This window comes from Drosophila teissieri, chromosome 2L, assembly GCF_016746235.2.
Source record: "Drosophila teissieri strain GT53w chromosome 2L, Prin_Dtei_1.1, whole genome shotgun sequence".
NCBI classification, from domain to species: Eukaryota; Metazoa; Arthropoda; class Insecta; order Diptera; family Drosophilidae; genus Drosophila; species Drosophila teissieri.
This window is the reverse complement of record NC_053029.1, coordinates 3,923,553-3,944,104: the sequence shown is the minus strand read 5'-3', so window position 1 is coordinate 3,944,104 and position 20,552 is coordinate 3,923,553. Positions and strand designations below refer to the sequence as shown.

The window sequence follows — 20,552 nt, the reverse complement described above, 5'->3', positions numbered from 1 at the left end:
AAAATATTGTGTATATGCTTATCTTATATTTTTCTGGTGTAATTAAAAATTAAAGCAATATTTTAAATATATGCTATCAAGTTTATAAGTAAGAAAACATTGAACTTACTTCATAACTCTGTAAACTAATTGTATTTATGTCTAGGAATGTTATCAAAAATACCCATTTCATTAGCGGCATTAATTTCTTTCAGTGCATGCCATCCCGTCGCATGCTTGTCATGAGAATAAATATGGCCATAAATGAAATTAATACATTACGCATTGCATTCCTCCTCCTTTTCGATCCTCCAGCTCCTTGCGCTCGTTCACACATTGTCCTGACTCATGAATATTTAAACGTTATAGCATTTGATTTATGGACTTGCGTTTTTGGGAAACAAACTTCACATCTATCTGTTGAAGCGCCGCTTGCCAACAACAAAAACAATGAAACATTTTAGGCGTTGCCCCGGCGAACTGAAACCATTTTGATTTTGGACATCGGTGGCTCCTTTTTTTTTTGAAGGATAACAAAAAGCAGGGTACCAAAGTGAAACGCGCGCGCGATATGCACAAATAAAACATGAGTATCTGGCAAGTTTTTGTGTTGTGCCGCTGCCGTGTTCATTGGCCACAAAGACTCGCAGATTCAGATTAAGATTCGTATTTGGATTCAGCCAGGTATCCAATTGCCACTCGCAGTTAAGCGTTTCGACATGGGCAGTCAACAGCGAAAACAGCACGAACAGTGGTTTAAGCCTTAAATATAAAACTAAAGGGATATTAAAAAACATATTAACAATTTTTAGATTTAATTATATAATTTAGATGAATCGAATGGCATTGGTTTACACTATCTACATCGTTTTAAATAACATAAATCCTTTTAATGTCCTATAGAACATTACTATACCTTTTACGTTACCTTTTTGTCAGTCAAAGATTTAAGTGCATTTAATAACATAAATATTATCTTAGACTACCAAAGATTTTTCCCACTTTGTTGCACTGTTCCACGCCTTGAGGTCTTGTGCTGTTCGACACAAAAGCCCACAAGCAACCAAGTTGAGCGGAACTCGAGTTTAGTATCGAATTACGAAAATATTTTGCTAACAACAATTAGTTAACTCGTCTCGTTAATTAACACGTCTGCAGTTTGGAATCTGTGTGTTGACAGCACACGGACACACAGACAAAAGTGAGAAAGAAATGTGTGCATATCTGAAAGATAGTTTTATAGTTGATCGCAGCTTCTGTATCTGTTGCTGAGTTCTCTCGCGCACACGGAATTCGTTTTGCGCGGCCAACAAACAGTTGAATGTCTTGCAACTATTTAATTAAATCAATAGGGTCAAGTGGTAAATATTTTGACCCGCGTCTGATTAGTGAAGAAAGCCCCCGGGGGCAGACAAAAGATCGGAAGACCAGAACCCCTGAGACCCGCATGCTCCATCCCATTCCATTCCATCCCATACGATTCCATACGATCTGATCTCGGATCTGATGATCCGATCAGATCGGATCTGGAGCTCCAGCCGAGAGATCTCGGACCACAATGATGATAGTCTTCTTGCAGGCAAAACTTCTGCTGTCGTCTGCCGTGCCACAAATTCATTCGCTTAATTGAATGAATGGCGTTTTAAACGGGAAATTAAGCGCATGACTTGGGATGACTCGACTTTGCCGGACAGCAATATTAGTACACATATTCTCCAGGAGTTCGCTCCCGGCTACGGATTCGGGTACGGGTTCGGGTTCGGGCTCGGGTTCAATTGTCAATTAAACGGAAGCAGAAGTTTTCTCAACTTTGACTCGGCGTTTTCTTGGGAAGCTCTCGATGCGTTTCGCTTTTATTTTTTTTTTGTACGATCCCGCTGATGTGAGCCACTTGTGTGGCACATTTGCCCAACAGCTAACAAGGTACTTGACAAGGTCGACTGTGGCGCGGAATGGGAACTGGAGTAGGGGAGGGAGTAGGGAAGGGATCGCCCAAAAAGGGGCAGGGAGTCACCCCCAACGAAAGGGCAGAGTTCAGCTGCCGTGACCAAAACAGGAACAAGGATATATGCATTAAAGGGTTCAAATAAGACTATGAAATACCCATTAGCATTTGGGTGTGTAGCTGAAAAGTGTTCATAATGCTTTAATAGGTTAGTAAGTAATACATTTCATTACTCTAGTCAGTGCTTTTATTTTACAAATTTATTTATCTTTAAATTATAGTTGAAATATGTTGTTATGCATCTCCTGAAGAAGTTTGGTGGTTCCCACTAGTTATGATTCAAACTAGTTATTTGTCCAGCTGCCAAAGGTCCTAAAACTTATGTTGGTTTATCTGAGTAAGTCAAGGTTCCCACAGTGCGCGCATACCCCAAAATCAACCCAAATCGCCGCAATGAGTACCTAAAAACAAAGTCAACAAGGCAACGCCGTTCGACCTGGATGTGAAAAGCAAATGGCTGTTGGCTGGGACGACGTTGTGCCACTGAATTTGCGGCTGCGACTGTGGCAGACACTTAACTTCAATTGAAATCAGTCAATTGGAATCAATGAGTCCATTTCGTCTGTTTCCCAACACCGTAAAATGCACGTAGCCAACGTATTGAAACAAACGTTTTTGTTTCACACACACGCACAAAGGCGGCAGATATTTGGATTTGGCCGAAGGAATCGGAATGGGAATCGGAATCGGAAACCAGAGTCGAGTTAATGCGCCTTTTTAAGTGCTCAAGTGTTTTGGCTGGCGAAATGCACCGAAAGCTTTCCCAGGAAATTACGAACTCGAAAAAAGGATATGGGATTTTGAGGATATACTTGGGCAGCTGCAAGTGCCTCTCGTTACCGTAAAGTCACTTCCTTGCACAACCGCAATTGTTTTGCCTATGAAAATATTATCCTTACTTGTTTTTGTGTTCTGCTCGTATTACCCAAGGACTTATTGGCCAACTTCTGCCCAGCTGCCCAGATTAACGCAAAGACCATTGAGAATGCGAGGTGTAGGCTTTCACATACCTTGACCTTTTCCGCTGCAGATGTCCTAGATAAATGTTGGAAAACATTGAGCAACTGGATAGAGCAACTCAGATACTGCTTGCAATTTTTTCTTTTTTTTTTTGGCATAATCCTCGAGGAGTGAGTTATCCTGCAAATGGAAGAGGCTATTCAGTCGGTGATATTTTGCGGGTAAAATTGCTGCGGTTGCAAAAAGCAGATTATCAAGCGATCCAATTGTTGTCTAATATGCCTGCCCTTCAATAGAAAAGTAGATCATAAGATCTTCAAGTGTTGGGTTAAATGCCTGCAATGAATAGAGGGCATTACATGTTGCTACTTCTGGGTTAATCACGCTGAAGTGCCAATCTTGGTACAATGAAGTTCTTCTAGGAGTAGCATACAATAGGGGTAACTAAACAATAGCAGCTTTTGAAAATATGTTTATTATATATATTGAATAAGAAAATATTATGCCACATTACTATATAAACTGAATATGTAAAAAAAACCATATTATGTATATATTTAATCCAATGAACTCTGTTTGAATTTATGGAATATCATCACACCATTCACGACCTGTAATTAATATATTGAGGTATTTTTCAGCCACCTCAAAACTTAAATGCACAAAATGGAGGAGTATTAATGCCATTTCAATTTCCAGACTGAGCTTAAACATCAAGTCACGCCCTCAAAGCGACCACACCCCCAAAAAAAAGTTCAACTCAACATCATGAGCATGGAAAAAATGTACAACAATGTACAAAAAAAAAATACAAAATGCAGAAAATGCCAAGATAAAACCACATAAAAAGCGGCAGCCGCCAAAGTCATGAATTACAATGCTTAAAATCGCTCATTAGGAACTAAAATTTGTAAACTTAAGGCGATAAAGATCTGCTCGAAAGCAGCGACAGTCAGACATGGCTAACGCGAACAATGGCGTTGGTAGAAATGAAAATGGAGGCAGGCGAAGAAAGAGCGTGTGGAAATAATTTGGTTACAATTAAATAACAAAAGAATTTGTTTGGCAACTCTTGTGCGCTTTTTGGCCAACAACGTACGGGTATGCCCCATTATGGCCAACACACCTGGCGGCATTACAAAGTACTGTACTCCCCCCCTATAAAGCCATTTCCAATGCCCATTGTCCCAATTGTTAGGGCTCAGCTTCAGCTGTCCCGCTCCAGATTAAGCTGCGACTATAATTAAGAGCGGAACGGGTCAGCAAAGGAGTGGAAATCGCCGAGGGGGGGGGAATGGGCAACTGTTTACCATAACAATGAGCTGGCTGCAGGGAAAACACCTTTGCCTACACTGCGAAAAATGCCTGACAAGCTGCGTTGAAATCTGAACATATATATTTTAAAAAGTTATATAACAAAAGTTGCTCAGATAACCTTTGGCGCTTTTAAATGTAGTATTAGTTCCATTATTGAGGCATTTTTAATTGAAAGTAGTACACAAATTATTTGCTGTGCATTTGCAGTGGAGAAAAACTTTTGTCGCTGCCTGGGTCAGGTGTTAATGCCTGTGTTTATGGCCCAGGTGAATAGGAGTGGACTCCAATATATGAGGTGTGCAATTATCGTCATTAGTCCCCCAGTTCTCGCCTCCTTTGATCCACCATTGTTCCACGGACGTTTGCCGCTTTAGTTGCGGCTTGTTGTGTATCGATGTTGCATGCTATAATTTTGAAAATAATAAAATGATTTCTTCATGCCAGTCACAGTTGCGCGCTGCACACACACACACATCATAATCTTCATAATCATCACAATCATCACAGTCATCACAATCATCGCATTCATCCCGTAGACCCCAACTCCACAGCGCCTTCGTCATTATGCTGATGATCATCGGTCTCGCCTCATCCAATTATTACAGTTTAGCCATGCCACAAGTCAAACAAAAGATCCCAGGCCTGTCAGGGTTCCGTCAGATGTCCTCCTCCTCTCCTTCTACTACTCGCTTTTTAAAGGTTACCAAATTTTTTGGGGTTGAGTGGGTAGCTCGCGGTGGTTGCCCGAGGACCTGAGGATCCGAGGTGTTAATAAGTGGGTTGCCAACGAGCTTCAATAGGGAATAGGGGATTGGAATAAAAGTATGGTAGACTTTCAAAACATAACTGCAAGTATGCTTCAAAGTAAGTGCCCTAGAACATAGAACATCAATTGCAACACTCCCACTCGTCTAATGGGCTAATCAAGAGTATTACGAAACCCACAACAAACTGGCGCCACATTCAATCTAAATCAGAGTTAGCGCGACTCTCGGCGCACTTTGCGACATAAAGTTTCTTGAACTTAGGCCTCAGACACACTCAAACCCGCGTTAATTGAGTCAACTGCCTGTGACATCATGTGTATGTGAGCGAGAATCTACTGAATATATGGGGATAATTCGCTCAAGATGTTTATACAGACAATAATCCGTCGCGCAAGGCGAATAAATTGAAAGAGATGAAATGAAATGAAATTCTAGAGGCCTCCTTCTGCGAAAGAGAGATTTACGTGGAAAAGAGACAAACAAATAAATTTACTTTGATTGAATAATGGTCGCATAATTGGCAACTTGAATGGAATTGAGTAGCAGGCAAAACGCAATTGAAAACTGTAACAACAAATGCAGTTCGCAGGAATACTTACGACGAGTACGAGTGTATTAACTAAGTGAATTGGATAATCTCATTCGCATTCGCATTCCCATTCTCAACATTCCCAATTCCCCCACAACAACTGATGCCTAAGATTTTCGCCTCAATTGAAATGTGCAACTGAGAAATGTCAGCCGCCAATTGTCGTCTAGATGGATGCGAATATCACGCATACGCCCCGTAAATTGCAGTTGCAGTTTGCAGTTGCAGTTGCACAATCACAGTTTGTTAACCCCCCCGGGCTAAACGATGAATCACCACCTGGCTCATGGGAGTGAGCAAGTGAATCGCGGCTCCAAAGATCGAACTGCAGTCAAGGTGCGCCAGACTAAGGCGACTAAGAAAAATGAGTGGTTATTAGCAGTCAGCCGAAGAACGTGCTTTTAATTTCAGCTAATAAATATGAGTTGGCTAGAAGACTGCGCAATAATCTTAATATAAGTATTAGGAGAATATGTTTATTCCTCTATCAAATTCCTTTCAATTATACTATATATTTCTAAAGAGAGCTCATATTGAAATAAAGTAGAAATTCCAACATTTAGTCTTCTATTAATTTGCTGACGTCTGTGCGGCTGCCGCCGAAATTTGATGTGATTAGATGCTACTTTTACAACGTGCCCATAGAAATACTTATACATATACCATAAATTTATGATCGTGCCTCTGGGTTATTAAGGACTTCCTGTTGTCGGCTTGCCGACGAGTTTGTCGCGACAACAGATTCATTTAGCGGTGGCTGCAGTTCAATTTAACACCCGCCGACACAAACACACTGTTCATGCCCCCCCGCAGTTCTCATTAGTTTGTGGCTTTTTGTTTTTGAGTTTTTATTTCAATATAATTTTAATTGGTTTCTGCTTCCATCGCTTCGTTGGGTGTCTAAATATACAATAATATATAAATTAAATGGTGCTTAGTTCTTTGCTGCAGCGCTTAAGTATCGTTAATCATATTACATATTTCGCGGATATGTGACAACAAGTTACCAACTCTGAAACACTCGCTGGGAAAAGCCTTTGCAGGGGTATTCAAAATCAGGTTTTCAAGGGAATACTTATAACATTCTCAAGGTGCTATAGGTCTATATGGGATGGGATTATTTTATAACGTAACAAAGAAATTTATTGTTATTAATAAGGAGTTGTTTTATTATGAGTTGAATTCTTATTTAGACAAAAGTGACAAAAACTATTTATATATTTAATTTTGATTTAGACCTTTTATCTTAGAATTACAATAAAATTTTGTTTTCCTCTGCAAAGGCTTCCATGAAATCCGGTTAACCGAATTTGGTTTTAGTTTAGGTTCTTTCTTTAGTTTTCGTATATTTCCCCCAGTTCTCAACTATTTACAAGCGTCTAGCGCCTCAGTCGCGGCTATATCTATGTACAGTGAATACTTATGAGCTACAGATGCTGCTCCTCAAGCCCAAGAATCGCTGGATTCTTCTGTCCAGAATCTTCAGCTGTTGCGGGAGACCACGGTGACGGGCTTGATGAGGGGCTGTGGCGAGGGTCCGGGGGAATCCCCGCCAGGCGAATGGGGCGCCTGACCCACCGCCAGGTGTGGGTGGTGATGGCTGGGCGGTGGTTGGGCTGCCGCCGTTGCTGCCGCCACCGAGAGTTGCCTTTGATGAGCCGCCAATGCGGCGGCTGCCGCATGTTGATGCAACAGCTGTTGGTACTGCAATCGCTGGTAGAGCTCACTGCTCGTGGGCGGTGCAACAAAGGGCGGAGGCGGGGGTCCCGGCGGTCCCTGGGGGCCACCCGGTGGTCCGGGTAATCCCGGCAAGCCCGGTGGCAGGCCCGGATGTCCTGGTCCACTCTTCGGCACAAAGGGATTGTACCGCTGATACATGCTGGCCAGCAAGCTGGGCGCCGTCGGCGGATAGGTGAGGAATTGGCCAAACTGGGGATAGGCAGCCAGTCCCGGGAACATGGGTCCTATCAGGGATCTCTTGAAGGCGGCCAGGCGGGAGCGGGAGGCGGCTGTGGTTCTCCTTCGCAGCTTCCCCGTCGATCCGCCAATGAATACATCCTCCGCCGAGGGATCCAGCATCCAGTAGTTGCCCTTGCCGGGATCATCGTAGTGGCGGGGCACCTTCACGAAGCACTTGTTCAGGCTCAGGTTGTGGCGAATGGAGTTCTGCCAGCCCTGCTTGTTGTCCCGGTAGTACGGATGATTGGTCATGATGTACTCGTAGATGCCATTCAGGGTTAGACGCTTCTCGGAACTCTGGCGAATGGCCATCATGATCAGGGCATTATAGCTGTACGGCGGCTTTTCGTTGCCCTTTTTATCCTTCACCGGCTTGCCATCGTTGGATTTGTTTTCCGCATCGCCATCGGTTGTCTCGCCATCGCATTCGATATCCTCCTCCACGAACTCCTCGTCGACTTCGTCCGGATCGCTTTCGTTGGCATTCGCAACGGGAGCCGGTGACATGGAGGTCACATCGAGATCCGATTCGGGATCGCTTTCCGCCTCATGATCCTCCGATGATCCCCAGTTCGTCGGATTCAGATTGTTGTTATTATGGTTGGGCGGAAATTTGGCCGGCGACTTCTTCTCCACATCCTCGTCCTCATCGTCGTCGTGATGCTCCACCGTCTCGGGCAGAATGGCATTAATGGAAAAGCTGGACTTCAGGTGGGGTGTCCTGGCCATTTTCATTAGATTGGTGAGATTCAGGCCGACGGGATGGGGACTTTGGAGCGCGGAATGGTGGGTGGTGGGCGGCAGTGGGTGGTGGTGGTGCTGAAAGTGGTGACTGTGGGCGCTGATCTCGCTGGACGGCAGACCTTCCTCGATCTTCACCATGATGTTGGGGTCAGCTGGTTTAATAACTCCACATGGCCTTGGTATTTCGTGTGTAATTTTAATTTGTGTTGATTTTACTTCGATTTAGCAGTGTGCAATTAAGGATCATAAAGTTCTTAATGTTTTTGGAAAGAATTTAGAACAGTCAGAACTTTAAATACATTTTATTTGTTACGGCTTTGTTTGATTAGCTTTAAATTGATTTTGATTTGATTCAAATTGGTCAATTCGTTCAGTTCTCTCGCTTGACGTTCAGTTTTACCGACGCTCGACGATGCAATACACAGCCCACAAAAATACACGATTTCACGTCCGTTGCTCTGCGGCTTTCAGTGTAGACTAAAAACGAGAAAACGACAAAACGAGAGTTCCCAATAATTCCCAATCGCAGTCGCTTCGTTCCGGTTTTCTTTCTTCTTTTTCTCGAGCTGCCTCTTCTGAGGTGTGTTGTCGGGGGTGGTTCTCCAGCCGACCAATCAGCGCTGTGGAACGAATGAAAAGTCTTCTCTCTCTCACTCGGCGCCGTTGCGTGCTCTCTTTCCCGCTCAGATTTATTTTACCATTCGTTTTGCTAATTGCCGTTGACATGAAACACGAAAAACGCCGACGCCACACACACACACAAAAGCAGATATATACCCATGCATATGTATAGAGCATAGATATAGAGCTATGTGGTCCACCCCATTCCTCATAGAGTGGGTCACCCTTTTCCGGATTGTGGGTTGCATTTTGATACGCTAGGTCTTTCGTATACTTATTATTATGGTTTCTTTTTTGTTCCCTTGCTCTTTTGAATCCCGGCAGCTGTTAATGTGTTTCTTGTTTTTACACACAGTTGTTGCCATTATTAATTGTGTCCCGTACCGTCGTCGTTGTTGTTATTGTTGTAGTTATCGTTTCAGTTGCCATTTGCCCCCGTTAATTTTTCGGCGAGTTTGCAAACTTATGGATGGCGAAAGGGGGTTGCGATTCCGTTAGATATGGACAGAGATTTGTGGGCTCAGATTTTGGATTTATTTTCCCCGTGTAGCAACATTAAGATCATTTGTTACAACAGCCAAATTTAGTTGAAGGGAGTTTTATGATCTGTTCAGTAAAAGGTATTACTTTTTTCGCAGCTGCCCACTATTAAGACTACTTATAAATGGGTTTTTTTTATCTAGCAGCTTAATAGTGATACAAAAAGGTTTATACAATTAAAAAGAAGAAAGTTAAATTAGAGATCTACCAGATAATTTCCAAATACACTTGAATATTTTGTATTAAATATTTACTCCAATTAAGTATAATCTGGCACAGTTTTGAAAACTTTCGACCCAATAAAATGCTGCTCTACAGCCAAGCAAATCAAAAACAATCTGACAATTAAATGTAATTTGCTGCAATCAATTTCCACGAAGGAATTTTCCAGAAGGCCTGCAAAAGTGGCATAGCAGCTGCTAGCATTCGCATGAGCCACGAAACACATGCCACAAACTATACATATACTATATGCCTACATATATAGTGACCCCTCCCTAACCGAAGGGAACCGAACTCAAAATCGAAATCATTGCTGTAATCATAATAATTGTTTTCACAAATTGGGGGCGTGCACTCGTCGGTCGTGCGATTGGATCCCAAAAGACACACACACACACACGACCACGACTGTATCTCTGTCTATGAGGTGGAGAGGAAAACATGTTTTACCTGAGCGAAAACCATAAAAAAGAAGCCGAAGACCACGACGACGACGACGCCATGTTTGTATCGGTATCTCGTTTGGGGTGTACTCGTATCTGTATCTTTGTATCTGCGTGTGTGCGGTCTCCACACGAGCTTGCGGTTGTGTGTGAGTGTGGCCACAACTTATTGGATAGCCGAGTGGAGACATGCGCTCTCTCAGTTGGAGAATGGGGCATTCCCCCTCGATTCCCTATCAAATAATCCCCCCATTCAATACAAAATGGCGCCCAAGAGTCTTTCAATTGATTTTTCGTAGCCCCATTGTTTTCTCAGTATTTCAATTAAAGTATTTATCATTGTATTTTCTGCGTTGGGTAATTGTTTTGGCTGCTTTGCATACTATATTGACAGCGTTTCGAATCTAAATGGATGGGCAACTTAATAATAGGGGATACCAAACAATGGTAATTATGGGTTCTCTGTTTGAAATTGTACGTTTGCTATAAATACATAATAGAGATATTACGAAAAGAGGAAGACACTTTCTAATATTTTATTAATGATGTTATTATATTATGATGTAGTACTAATAAAAACCGAGGGTGTTCTGCTAAAAATGTTTCAACGATATGAGGGTGGTATTCAGTATTAATTATTTAATATCCAGGCACTTTTTACTTTGTTATGGAAATGGATTGAATATTTGTACACAAATTCAATTCAACCCACACAAAATAATATTGAGCATTATAATAAAAAGGAGAGCGTATCAACATTAAAAGTCTATACATTGGTTTAGACACCAACAATCAATCATCCCACCGCATTTGATTAAACAAATAAATAAAAAATGTTTATTTCTCGGCGATTTATCTTTCCGAAATGCCGTCTAAGAACACAGAAGCTAAATAGCAGCCAAATCCTTTTCGAAAATATTCAAAATATCAACAAATTCAAAACAAACAAACCGACTTAGAACTTCTACCGACAATCGGTAGTCCGGAAACTACAGAGTGTAATTACCCCGGACAAACAAAAACCCATGAAAAACGAGCCACGGAAAAAAAAACCAACTTGTCATTGATCAAAACGCCGAAAAGGAGACAAATTCATATGGCAGCGCACCAAGAGGGGATTTATATTTCAGGATTTTTGGGATCGGATCTCTGTATACACACCCATTTACGATTTTTTTGGGGGGCGAGAGTACTTTACTAATCAGCCAGATTTATAGCAGGCATTTAGTTTTGTTCCAGCACGAAGTTTTTGATATTTTGGCTCGAAATAAATCCGCGACGCTTAACCCTTTAGGGAATTCGACGGTGAACAACCCGTTCTTGGCCGTAAAGTTGCCACGCCCCGTGGCGAAACGCCTACGCGCAAGTCCTTCCGGGTATATGCATACAACTATATATGCCTTATTTTGATCGACTCAATGGCAGTTTAACCGCAGGATTAGCTTGTTTGTCCAACGGATCAGCGCGGTCCATGCAAACAAGGCTCCGAGATTCGTGGACGGTGGCTACCTGCGAGATTGGTGTTTCTGAAGGGGTTAAGGATGGGATATAAGGATAGTGGCGGGGTTTTGAAAGGACAGGCCGTCGCTTCCGCTGTTTATATGGTCTGTTTACATGGCCGCAGTCGGCAATGGGAATCCTACAATGTCCTACCTACGCCCAAACACCCATGCCAGCTACCGTTTCGAAAGAGTTAAGCAAGGATTAGATCGATCCTGGCTCGGAACGAGGACTTAGCTAAGCGCGTATTAATCTCATTTCGTGGACCTCAAGCTGTGTCCTCCTCGATGTCCTGCGCGATGTCCTGCTCGATGTCCTGCGCGATGTCCTTGCTCGTACCCTAATCGCCGTCGCTTAGCCATGCAAATATTTTCAATTTTGGCCCTTGGCTCGATTAAGGCGAAAGGGTTAAACCGGCACGGTGACATCTGATTTCGTTTGAAGCTTCTTCGACAGTTGACAAAATAGGCTGCACTGCTAGAAATAACTTTGCACATCGAATTTTTAGAATAATAAATAATGCTACAAACCAGAAAAGCAGTGTGCTTAACATAAATTTCATTGTAGTGTTCACTACTTTCATTGACTCTGTATCTAAAACATGTTACACATTTTAGAACGTAGTTCACAGCGTTTAAAAGAGTTTTCCTCTCGCTTTTCGCTCTGACGCGTTTTGAAGGGGATTTTCCGGAAGGGGAAAGGGGCTCGAACAAATTGGCCAAATTTTGCTGAAATCACGTTTACGGGTCTTTGGACAGTTCCGGGATTCGGACACACTTGTTACTTTTGTTGCTATTGCTGTTGCTGTTATCGTGTGCCTCGTTTTGCAAATAAACAGCCAAATGAGTGTCCTAGAGGTTGCCTTGAGTACGGCGAAGGGTGAAATTGGGCAGGGGGTGTCCTTTTTTTGGGGGTTGCTCCATGGACCGTGGACACACTGGTCCACGCTGCCAGAGAGCATATGGTTTGCCCAAACATCGGGGTGATGAGCCGGAAACCAGGATTTACGAAAAGAAAACTTTCAGCCTCGATGGCTGTTAAGTGCGCTAGAGCAGGGAAAATGATTTTAAGGAATATCTGATGAAGGTTATCTCTGTGAGATTATCTAAGGCCAGAAACTGACCATATGGCAAAGTACAGGATGAACGGAACAGGTTTGAAAGAAAGTTTTTAAATTAAGATAAAACAGAATATACTAATATGAATTTCCTGCATTTTTAAAAATATTCCAAGTTAGAACTATTTTCCTTAAGTTCTGCAATGTAGCGCACCAAGTCGGCCGGCATACCCGCAAAAAGTGTAAAAAAAGCCCAAATCTCACCCCTTCCCAGTGGCTAACACTTGATAATTGTTGACAATGTGTTATAAACTGATTTACACGCATTTAACGAAAAAAGCGAAACACTGCCAAAACTCACGCAGAGCCAGCAACAACACCAACAGCAACACCAGCAACAAACAACATTAACAACCCACAAATGCTGACTAAATTGAGGCAGCGGCAACGCGACACTCGTCAGCGTCATCGTTAAGGGCAACCAAGCCACTGGCAGCGTTACACTGAGAAAAATATTATAAATGAAGCAGAAAACAAGGCAACTTTCATTTCCTTTTGTTTAATACACATATAATGTTTAATACAGTGTGACCGCATCACTTCTTTGCTCTTAGGAGCGCAGTGTGACCAAAAGAGATTAGTAAGCACAAGAAACATGGGGATACACTTTAAATTAAATATGTTATATAATATTAAATAAATATTAAATATAACTTATATTATATATATATAAATATAAGTTATATATTTAAACTATTATTTTATGCTGCTGCAGATGCATACCAATCATAAGTTTTCCCTCAGTGTAGCAACACGAAGAGCAACAGCAGCCACCGCTTAGATGTCATCGTTAGCGCTGGTGGAAAGGTCAGTGGGAGGGGGTGGTGTGTCCGTGGGCGGTGTGCGCGGGAGGGGGGAAATGTCGCGTGTGCCACGCGAGGGTGGCACACTCACTCACACACATGCACACACACGTATACGTTCCATATCGAGGGGAGCGGAACCCCGAGCGTTTGTGGCATGGTGTTATATGGCGTGGTGCGATGTGCTGCCCTGTGATGTGTGTTAATGAACTGCGTAACAATTAACGGCAGCAACAACAAGCGTCAACAAGCAACCGCAAATCAAATAAATATAACTATTTTGTGCCACCGAAGCTTTGATCACTCTTCATAATATTTGAGGCTTATAACGCATAATTCCGTACAAAAAACATCTCATTTGCTTTGTGGCATTTTATACTCATTAATTTAGAACAATTTATTAAAATGTTTTATAAATAGAACTAGAATTCCATTCAATCAAAGTTAGTAAATCAATAAACTTATTGAACCTTTGTTTTTTGTTGTGAATATAATACCTTTTTGTAATACACTTTCCGCTATTCAATATACCCCCATGCAAGGGTATAGAAAGTCAGCGGTCACGCATAAGACTCGAACATAATAGTCGAAAACTTGCGGGTACTTTTGCGGATTTATTGCCACACATGATCGGTCAGAAGTGCACTTAGAAGTGTGTTTGATGGCCTGATTATGCTGGTGCTTCCTCAGCTTCCTTCACAACATCGGTCAGTTCAGAATAAGTAGTTCATTCGATCGGGGCGACTTCTGAGGAACTAGAGCTCACCAAATACCCCCACTCCCCGATCTAAATCAATTTAATTGAGGTCCGAGTGGTGGCCCTTGGCCCGGCTTAATTTGTTGATTGTCTGCCGAGTTGATGGTTGTGTTCAGACCATTAACAGTGTGTATCAGTGTGAAATCTGAGGCACAGTGAGTGGGGATTCCATCAGCCAGATCTTTGGTGAAGTCGTGGTTAGGAAGCAATTAGCTAGCCTCCGTGGAGATGGGCTAGAAATCAAAGTCAGCAGGATTTGAAAAAAGAGATCACAAGTTGAAATTTGCAGCCAGGATTATGAGTTAATTTATTCCAAAGAAACTTCTGAAGAAGTCAGATTTCTTTCTTATATATGAAGATCCGTAACTAATCGTGTCAGTTCTAGGAAATCCAAATCAGTTGTGTATTAACATGTTAACTTACATACTGTTCCGGATATGGGGTCACTTTCCCCAAGACATCTGCACTCGCAATTTAGAGGGCAATTCCGCTTTGCAACTGCGATATTGAAAAGTTCAGATGCCAACTGATCATGCAAGCTGTCTTGTCCCCAGATATCTCTGCATCTTTGGCACAGATGGACCCAACATCCAGAGCAGCTAACTTAACCCCAATCGCAACCCGGAATGAACTCACTTCCGTTCGCTGCGAGTGGGGGATTTCTTTACAGCAAGTAGTGTTAACTGGACGGGTCGAGTGTTCAAGTGCAACTCGTAATTACTCATTCATAATTTCTGCTTAATTGCGAGTGTATGCCCCATTCCCAATTGATGGAACTACGCATCGTACTAGGTTCATTCATACATTTATTTGTTTATTGGTTCCTTCTTTACAGGGAGGAAGGGAAAGGGGGGTCAGAGAACTGACGGCGTAAATTAACTTAATTGAAATTCGGGTCAACAGAGAGGCCAAGATAATGAAAGAAACTAATTAAGGAGCCACATCAAACTGCCCACATGTGTGTTCGTTACTTTGCGCATTTGACGCTCAAATATTTTCAAATATTTTCCCATTCGCTGTATTTGTATTGCCATTATTTGATTATTCGATTATTGGGCGAGCGAGCGCACTCGCTGCCCATGGGTTAACAATTATTGTATTAATAAATATTTGAATGCCCTGCCCTCATCTGAACCCATCAGCCTTCCATACTGCGCACTGGCCACGTACTGGCCAGCCACATCAGTTTCAATTAAAAACACATTTTGTGGTCACTGTTCGGTTCTCCATGGTCGCCAGTTCGGTTCTCCATGGGTTGGGCTCGACCTAAGCTCGATTCTGGGTTCTACATGGTTCAGTTTGCATTGCTCCTAGGTGACACACCCAATACTTGAGGGGCTTCTCCATGTGGCTCTTTGATTCCGCTGCTGCTGATGTGGGCTTGCATGCATATATAATGCTAATGGTGCAGCCATGTGGTGGATTTTAAAACCAATCGATAATGTCAATATTTTTGCTTGGCAACTTGGCTGCTGGTCCAAACTACTTACTGTCAACGAACTGGGTTAACACATGTTACGGTTCTCATCGTTAGTTTTCAGCTGATCCAATTACGCAACTGAACCAATTTTAGATTTCTGCACGTATCAGTACATACAGCAACATAAATGTTTCAAGTTACCTGATCCCGAAACCATTTTCCACACCTCTTCCATCAGTTAGACACCTCACAAAGAAAGACAGCTCCCATCCATAGTATCTGAACTTCAAAAGTATAAAATATCTTGTACCCAAAAACCACTGCTGATCTTAAGCCTTTGCGCAAACAAAGCGGCCGAGAAACTAGCCGATTATGTATAAAATATTTATGAAATAGACCCGGCCAGGAATTAAGCCGATGGGTTTGAATCATTAGAGCTGGGAAGGAGCACCCAGGAGCAGTCTAAATGCACAAAAAGTGTAACAAACGGCACACGCATCCTGGCCACTATGTGCTCTATATGCCAGGATCCTTTGCGAGTCCTGAGGACGCATGCTGGGTAATCAGTGCTCGGCATCTGCTGGTTGAGCCCTTCTGTACACTGTATACTATGAATGTATATACTCAGAGGACCACAAGGACCTACGAGGTTGCTCTTTCGACACCGTAATCCCTGCACTTAACCCGGGTAATAAGATAAGTAAGGCAGATCCGCTTTGCTTCTGCTTGTTATCTTTGTAAATTGCATGTCGAGCACTTAAGCCAATAGAAGAGAATAGACTTGGCTAAGACATTCTCATTTCCATTTCAATTTCACATCCATTTCCCTTTTGCTCGAGCGCGTGCTACTCTACTATTACTGGTCGGTGGTCGGGTATACCCAATTCTATTCTAAAGTGATATGTAGTTTAAGAAACCTCCGAGACCCTCGGACTGATTTAGCGACTTAGAGCTTAGAGCTAGGCCCGGGCTTAGGTAAGTGGATTTCTGAATTCAATCCGAATCCAGGGCACATGCGATGTGTTAAGTATATAATGCGCTCATCCGATCTATTTCAATAACAAACCAGGCCAACTTAAGCCGGTCAGCCCAATAAAACAATGCCGCCAGCAAATTGTTCCATTCGCCTGATCTGCGGATTCCAAACTGCGGCACAACAATTCAGTTTGCTGGCTATACTCGTATATGGGTATAAGTAGATATACATATGTATATGGCTATGCAAAATATTTGAATCGATGGCTTAAGGCGTGGGCCAAAACCGATTTAACTCTTGCACTGGCCTAAGCCGAGCATAAACCCCAAATATGTACATACACGATGTGGAATGGTATGGGAGATGTTGGCCATAAGAAAAGCGCTTCTTCAGGAGCTGCTAAAGTGAGCAGAACCATGGGTGCTGAGATTTTCTAAACAATGGAAGGGTTTTGGGCCAATAATAATCTCAGTTTCCACCTTATATGAAACAAATGCATAATCATAATAATAATCTGAAAAGAGGGATTTGCAATATTCTGGAACTCAAATATATCTATATAACTAAACCGTGTTCTACTATTTGTGTTTATTACAAACAACCTGAGATATTGTACAACTCTTAACCCAAGCGATCCCCCACTCCTTTCCCCGATTTCCAACTGACACCTTATAAAACTGCCAGCTAATCGTTTCAATAACATGATTTACCAACACACACACAATAATTTACAATTATTGAATCGAAGAAAAATGGGCACACAAAATATGATAATTGCTACCGATCGCTTCTCGCCGGAGAAAAAAAGGGGAGATATCAATGGGGAGTGGGGAGATTAATCTAGTAACGATGATATTAATTATCATTTCGTTTACAAATCGTTTGTGAAAGAGCAAGAGAGAAAAAGGGGACAAGAGTGAAAAAGAGGAAAAAGAGTGAAAAGCGCCGTATTTATGATATCGCCTGGGCTTGTTATACGCATTTTTCCCTGTCAATCGGCTTGGAGGGAAATTGGAGGGGAAAACTTGTTGATGCTGATGATGCTCCCTTTTTCTCACATCTTTTACTCCAACGCGCACTTAAGCCACGCACACACAAACACATGTCAAGTGATCAAAGAACCAGAAGCCGCCGCACCAAGTGAAATTTTTTTCAAAAATGAAGACATCCACTGAGAAGCCGAAAACACAGTGTTTGAGAAATTTCAGAAACAACGCCCAAGTCGGTGCCCTTTTTACTATTTCTTTCCACAGTTTCCTTAACGTTCTCATCTTTCAAATTGAGACCTAGGAAAGTCCCTGGCTTACGCTGCGAGAAATAAGTGCTTAGTTGGTTTTTTATCAGAAAAGAAATATTATTTCGAACCTGGGGCGCGAATTCTTCAGTTTCATAAGCCATATAACCCCAAAAAGCACTTCAATTTCGAAGTTAGCTTATGTTTGCTTATGCTTGCAATGTATCTCTACTCTAGAGATTTTTTCCCAGTGTAGCGCACATATTAGTTGAGAAATTGTATAACAAAAGTCAAGAAAAATAGCCTGCGACTGGGCGGAAGGACAGGGGAGCGAAGTGTGCCCGCTGGACACAGAGATCTAGACAATGGCCTGGCTGGGTTTCATGGGTTCAGGGATTCAGGGGTACATGGTATCGCCGCGGCGAGGCTATGGGATATCATATCGGATCGGATCGGTTGGGATGGGATCGTAGTGGACTGGATGGGATCGTAGTACCTGCGGTGCCCAGCACATCTCGCACAGCTGGAGTTGTCACTGGGCATGTAAAGAGCCAAACAAATGCGAGTCAATGGGTGATGGCTCATTTTGGACCTCATGCTCTCGCATTTTTCTGCCTTTTTTCGGGAATCATTTTCATGTTTGCCGCTCCTGCTACAGCAAACAACTAATTAAGTCATCAGGATGAAAGCAAGTCGCTGGAGGAAGCTGGGTAAATATTTACGGGATGTGACTGTGAGCTCGACAGCAGCTGATGGATATTCACAGAAAGGCAGTTAATAATACGGAAAAAGTGCTATTAAGTGTGTGAATTGAGGTGATGGATCTTCTTCTAATAATCTAAAATATTTTATTAATACGAAATAGTTTTTAAAAATGAGAAAACAGTTGAGTATTTGTGTTTTTAAATTTGTTGTTTATTATTTTTTTGATATTTTTTTATATTTGCTTATTACATATGTACAAAAGTTGGTATGCAAACTACAAGGGCCCTCGGCTGGCAAGAGTTGTCCGCAATTTTCGGGATCAGCAGTCCTGCAGATTTGGCTGCTGCAGTTCATTGCCGTAACCATCGACTTTCCAAGTCGACTCGAAGGACCCGCTGAAGAAGCGAAGCGGTCAGTGCGCTGATGACCAAAGGAATATTGCTAAATGCAGCATTTAGACGTCACGGGTTTGTTCCACGGGGGGGCAAGCGAGCAGGAAGTCCTACTAGTCCTAGCTTCTGCCCCAAAGCGACCCTTTTGTCCCTGGGTTTTGTTTGTTTGGGTTGATCCAAAGCGCTGGGCTTGGTGCTGCGCCGACTGCCAACATTTAGCTGGATGGGAACTTGCCAAAGAACTGCATGCGCTGGAAGAGCTCGGCGTTCAGCTGGGGCGGATAGGCCTGCATCTGGGCGGGATGGGGCGCCTGATGGTGGTGGGCCTGGGGCGCCTGCTGGTACTGCAACTGCTGCTGATAGGCGGCCTGGTAGGCGGCGGGATTCATGCGCTGGTACAAGGCGGCGGCGGCAGCGGCGGCGAATGGCACAGCCGGATATCCATAGTTGGGTGCAGGTGCTCCGTAGGGCGAGGCAGCAGCCATCATGGGCGAGAATATGGCCTGGCGATAGGCGGCGAGGCGAGTGCGACTGGCGCCGGGATTCTTGCGCCTCAGCTTGCCGGTGGTCTCGCCAATGAAGACCTCCTCGGCCGAGGGGTCCAGGATCCAGTAGTTGCCCTTGCCGGGATCATCGTAGCTGCGTGGAATCTTTGTGAAGCACTTGTTCAGGCTGAGATTGTGGCGTATGGAGTTCTGCCAGCCCCGCTTGTTGGCCTTGAAGTAGGGGAATCGATTGATCAGATACTGATAGATGCCATTCAAAGTCAGTCGCTGCTCGGGACTATCCTGAATGGCCATCATGATGAGGGCGTTGTAGCTGTATGGTGGCTTCTTGGTATCGCTGCCGGCGGACATTTTCTGTTTCTTGCTGGGATTGCCATCCTCGCTCTCCTGGTCCTCGTCCAGTTGATCCTCCAGCTCATCGTCGAACTCCACATCGAGTTTGTCATTGTTCTGCGACGATAGACTCTCGGCGGCACTGCTCATGGGTGTGCTGGTTCTGCTGGGGCTGTCGAAATCCTCGGAAGCCGAGAGCTCGCCATCGGAATTGGAGTACGGATGCACATACTGATGATGATGATGTTGATGCACCGGTTCGGTTTTGATGGGTTGTGTGGTGGGGTTGTTGGGTTTCTTGGCCAAGATGGCATCGATGGAGAAGTTGCTCTTGAATTCCATTTCACTTTTCACCATTTTTTCTAATTTCGATATATTTAGATTCTCTTTGGTTTCTGATTCTCACACACGACTTGGGATCGCTTGAGATGTTTGCGCTTGAGATGCTAGCTCTGAACTGACTCTCTACAGCCCCGACTCGGGCTATTTATAGTCCAACCCCCGGTCGCCCGAACGAAGTCTACACGAAGAGAGCCCACAGGCCGAGCGAGACGGGTAGCTTATGCGCTCGGGGGTGCGCGAAAGAGATGGCGAGCAGGTAGCTGGGCAGTTAGAACCCTCGTCACAAGACTCCGCCCTCCATTTTGTGACCATTTTGTTCCA

At 43.3% G+C, this 20,552-nt stretch overlaps 2 protein-coding genes across 2 annotated transcripts; both read right to left on the bottom strand.

The window, feature by feature from the left end:
• Positions 1 to 6,861: 6,861 nt before the first annotated feature.
• Positions 6,862 to 8,458, bottom strand: LOC122626166 (fork head domain transcription factor slp2). Its single transcript, XM_043806320.1, has one exon. The coding sequence runs from the start codon at positions 8,456 to 8,458 to the stop codon at positions 7,100 to 7,102; it is 1,359 nt and encodes a 452-aa protein (XP_043662255.1). The 3' UTR covers positions 6,862 to 7,099.
• Positions 8,459 to 18,934: 10,476 nt separating this feature from the next.
• LOC122626268 (fork head domain transcription factor slp1) lies at positions 18,935 to 20,246 on the bottom strand. The gene has a single exon (XM_043806463.1). The coding sequence runs from the start codon at positions 20,244 to 20,246 to the stop codon at positions 19,266 to 19,268; it is 981 nt and encodes a 326-aa protein (XP_043662398.1). The 3' UTR covers positions 18,935 to 19,265.
• Between the last annotated feature and the right edge of the window lie 306 nt (positions 20,247 to 20,552).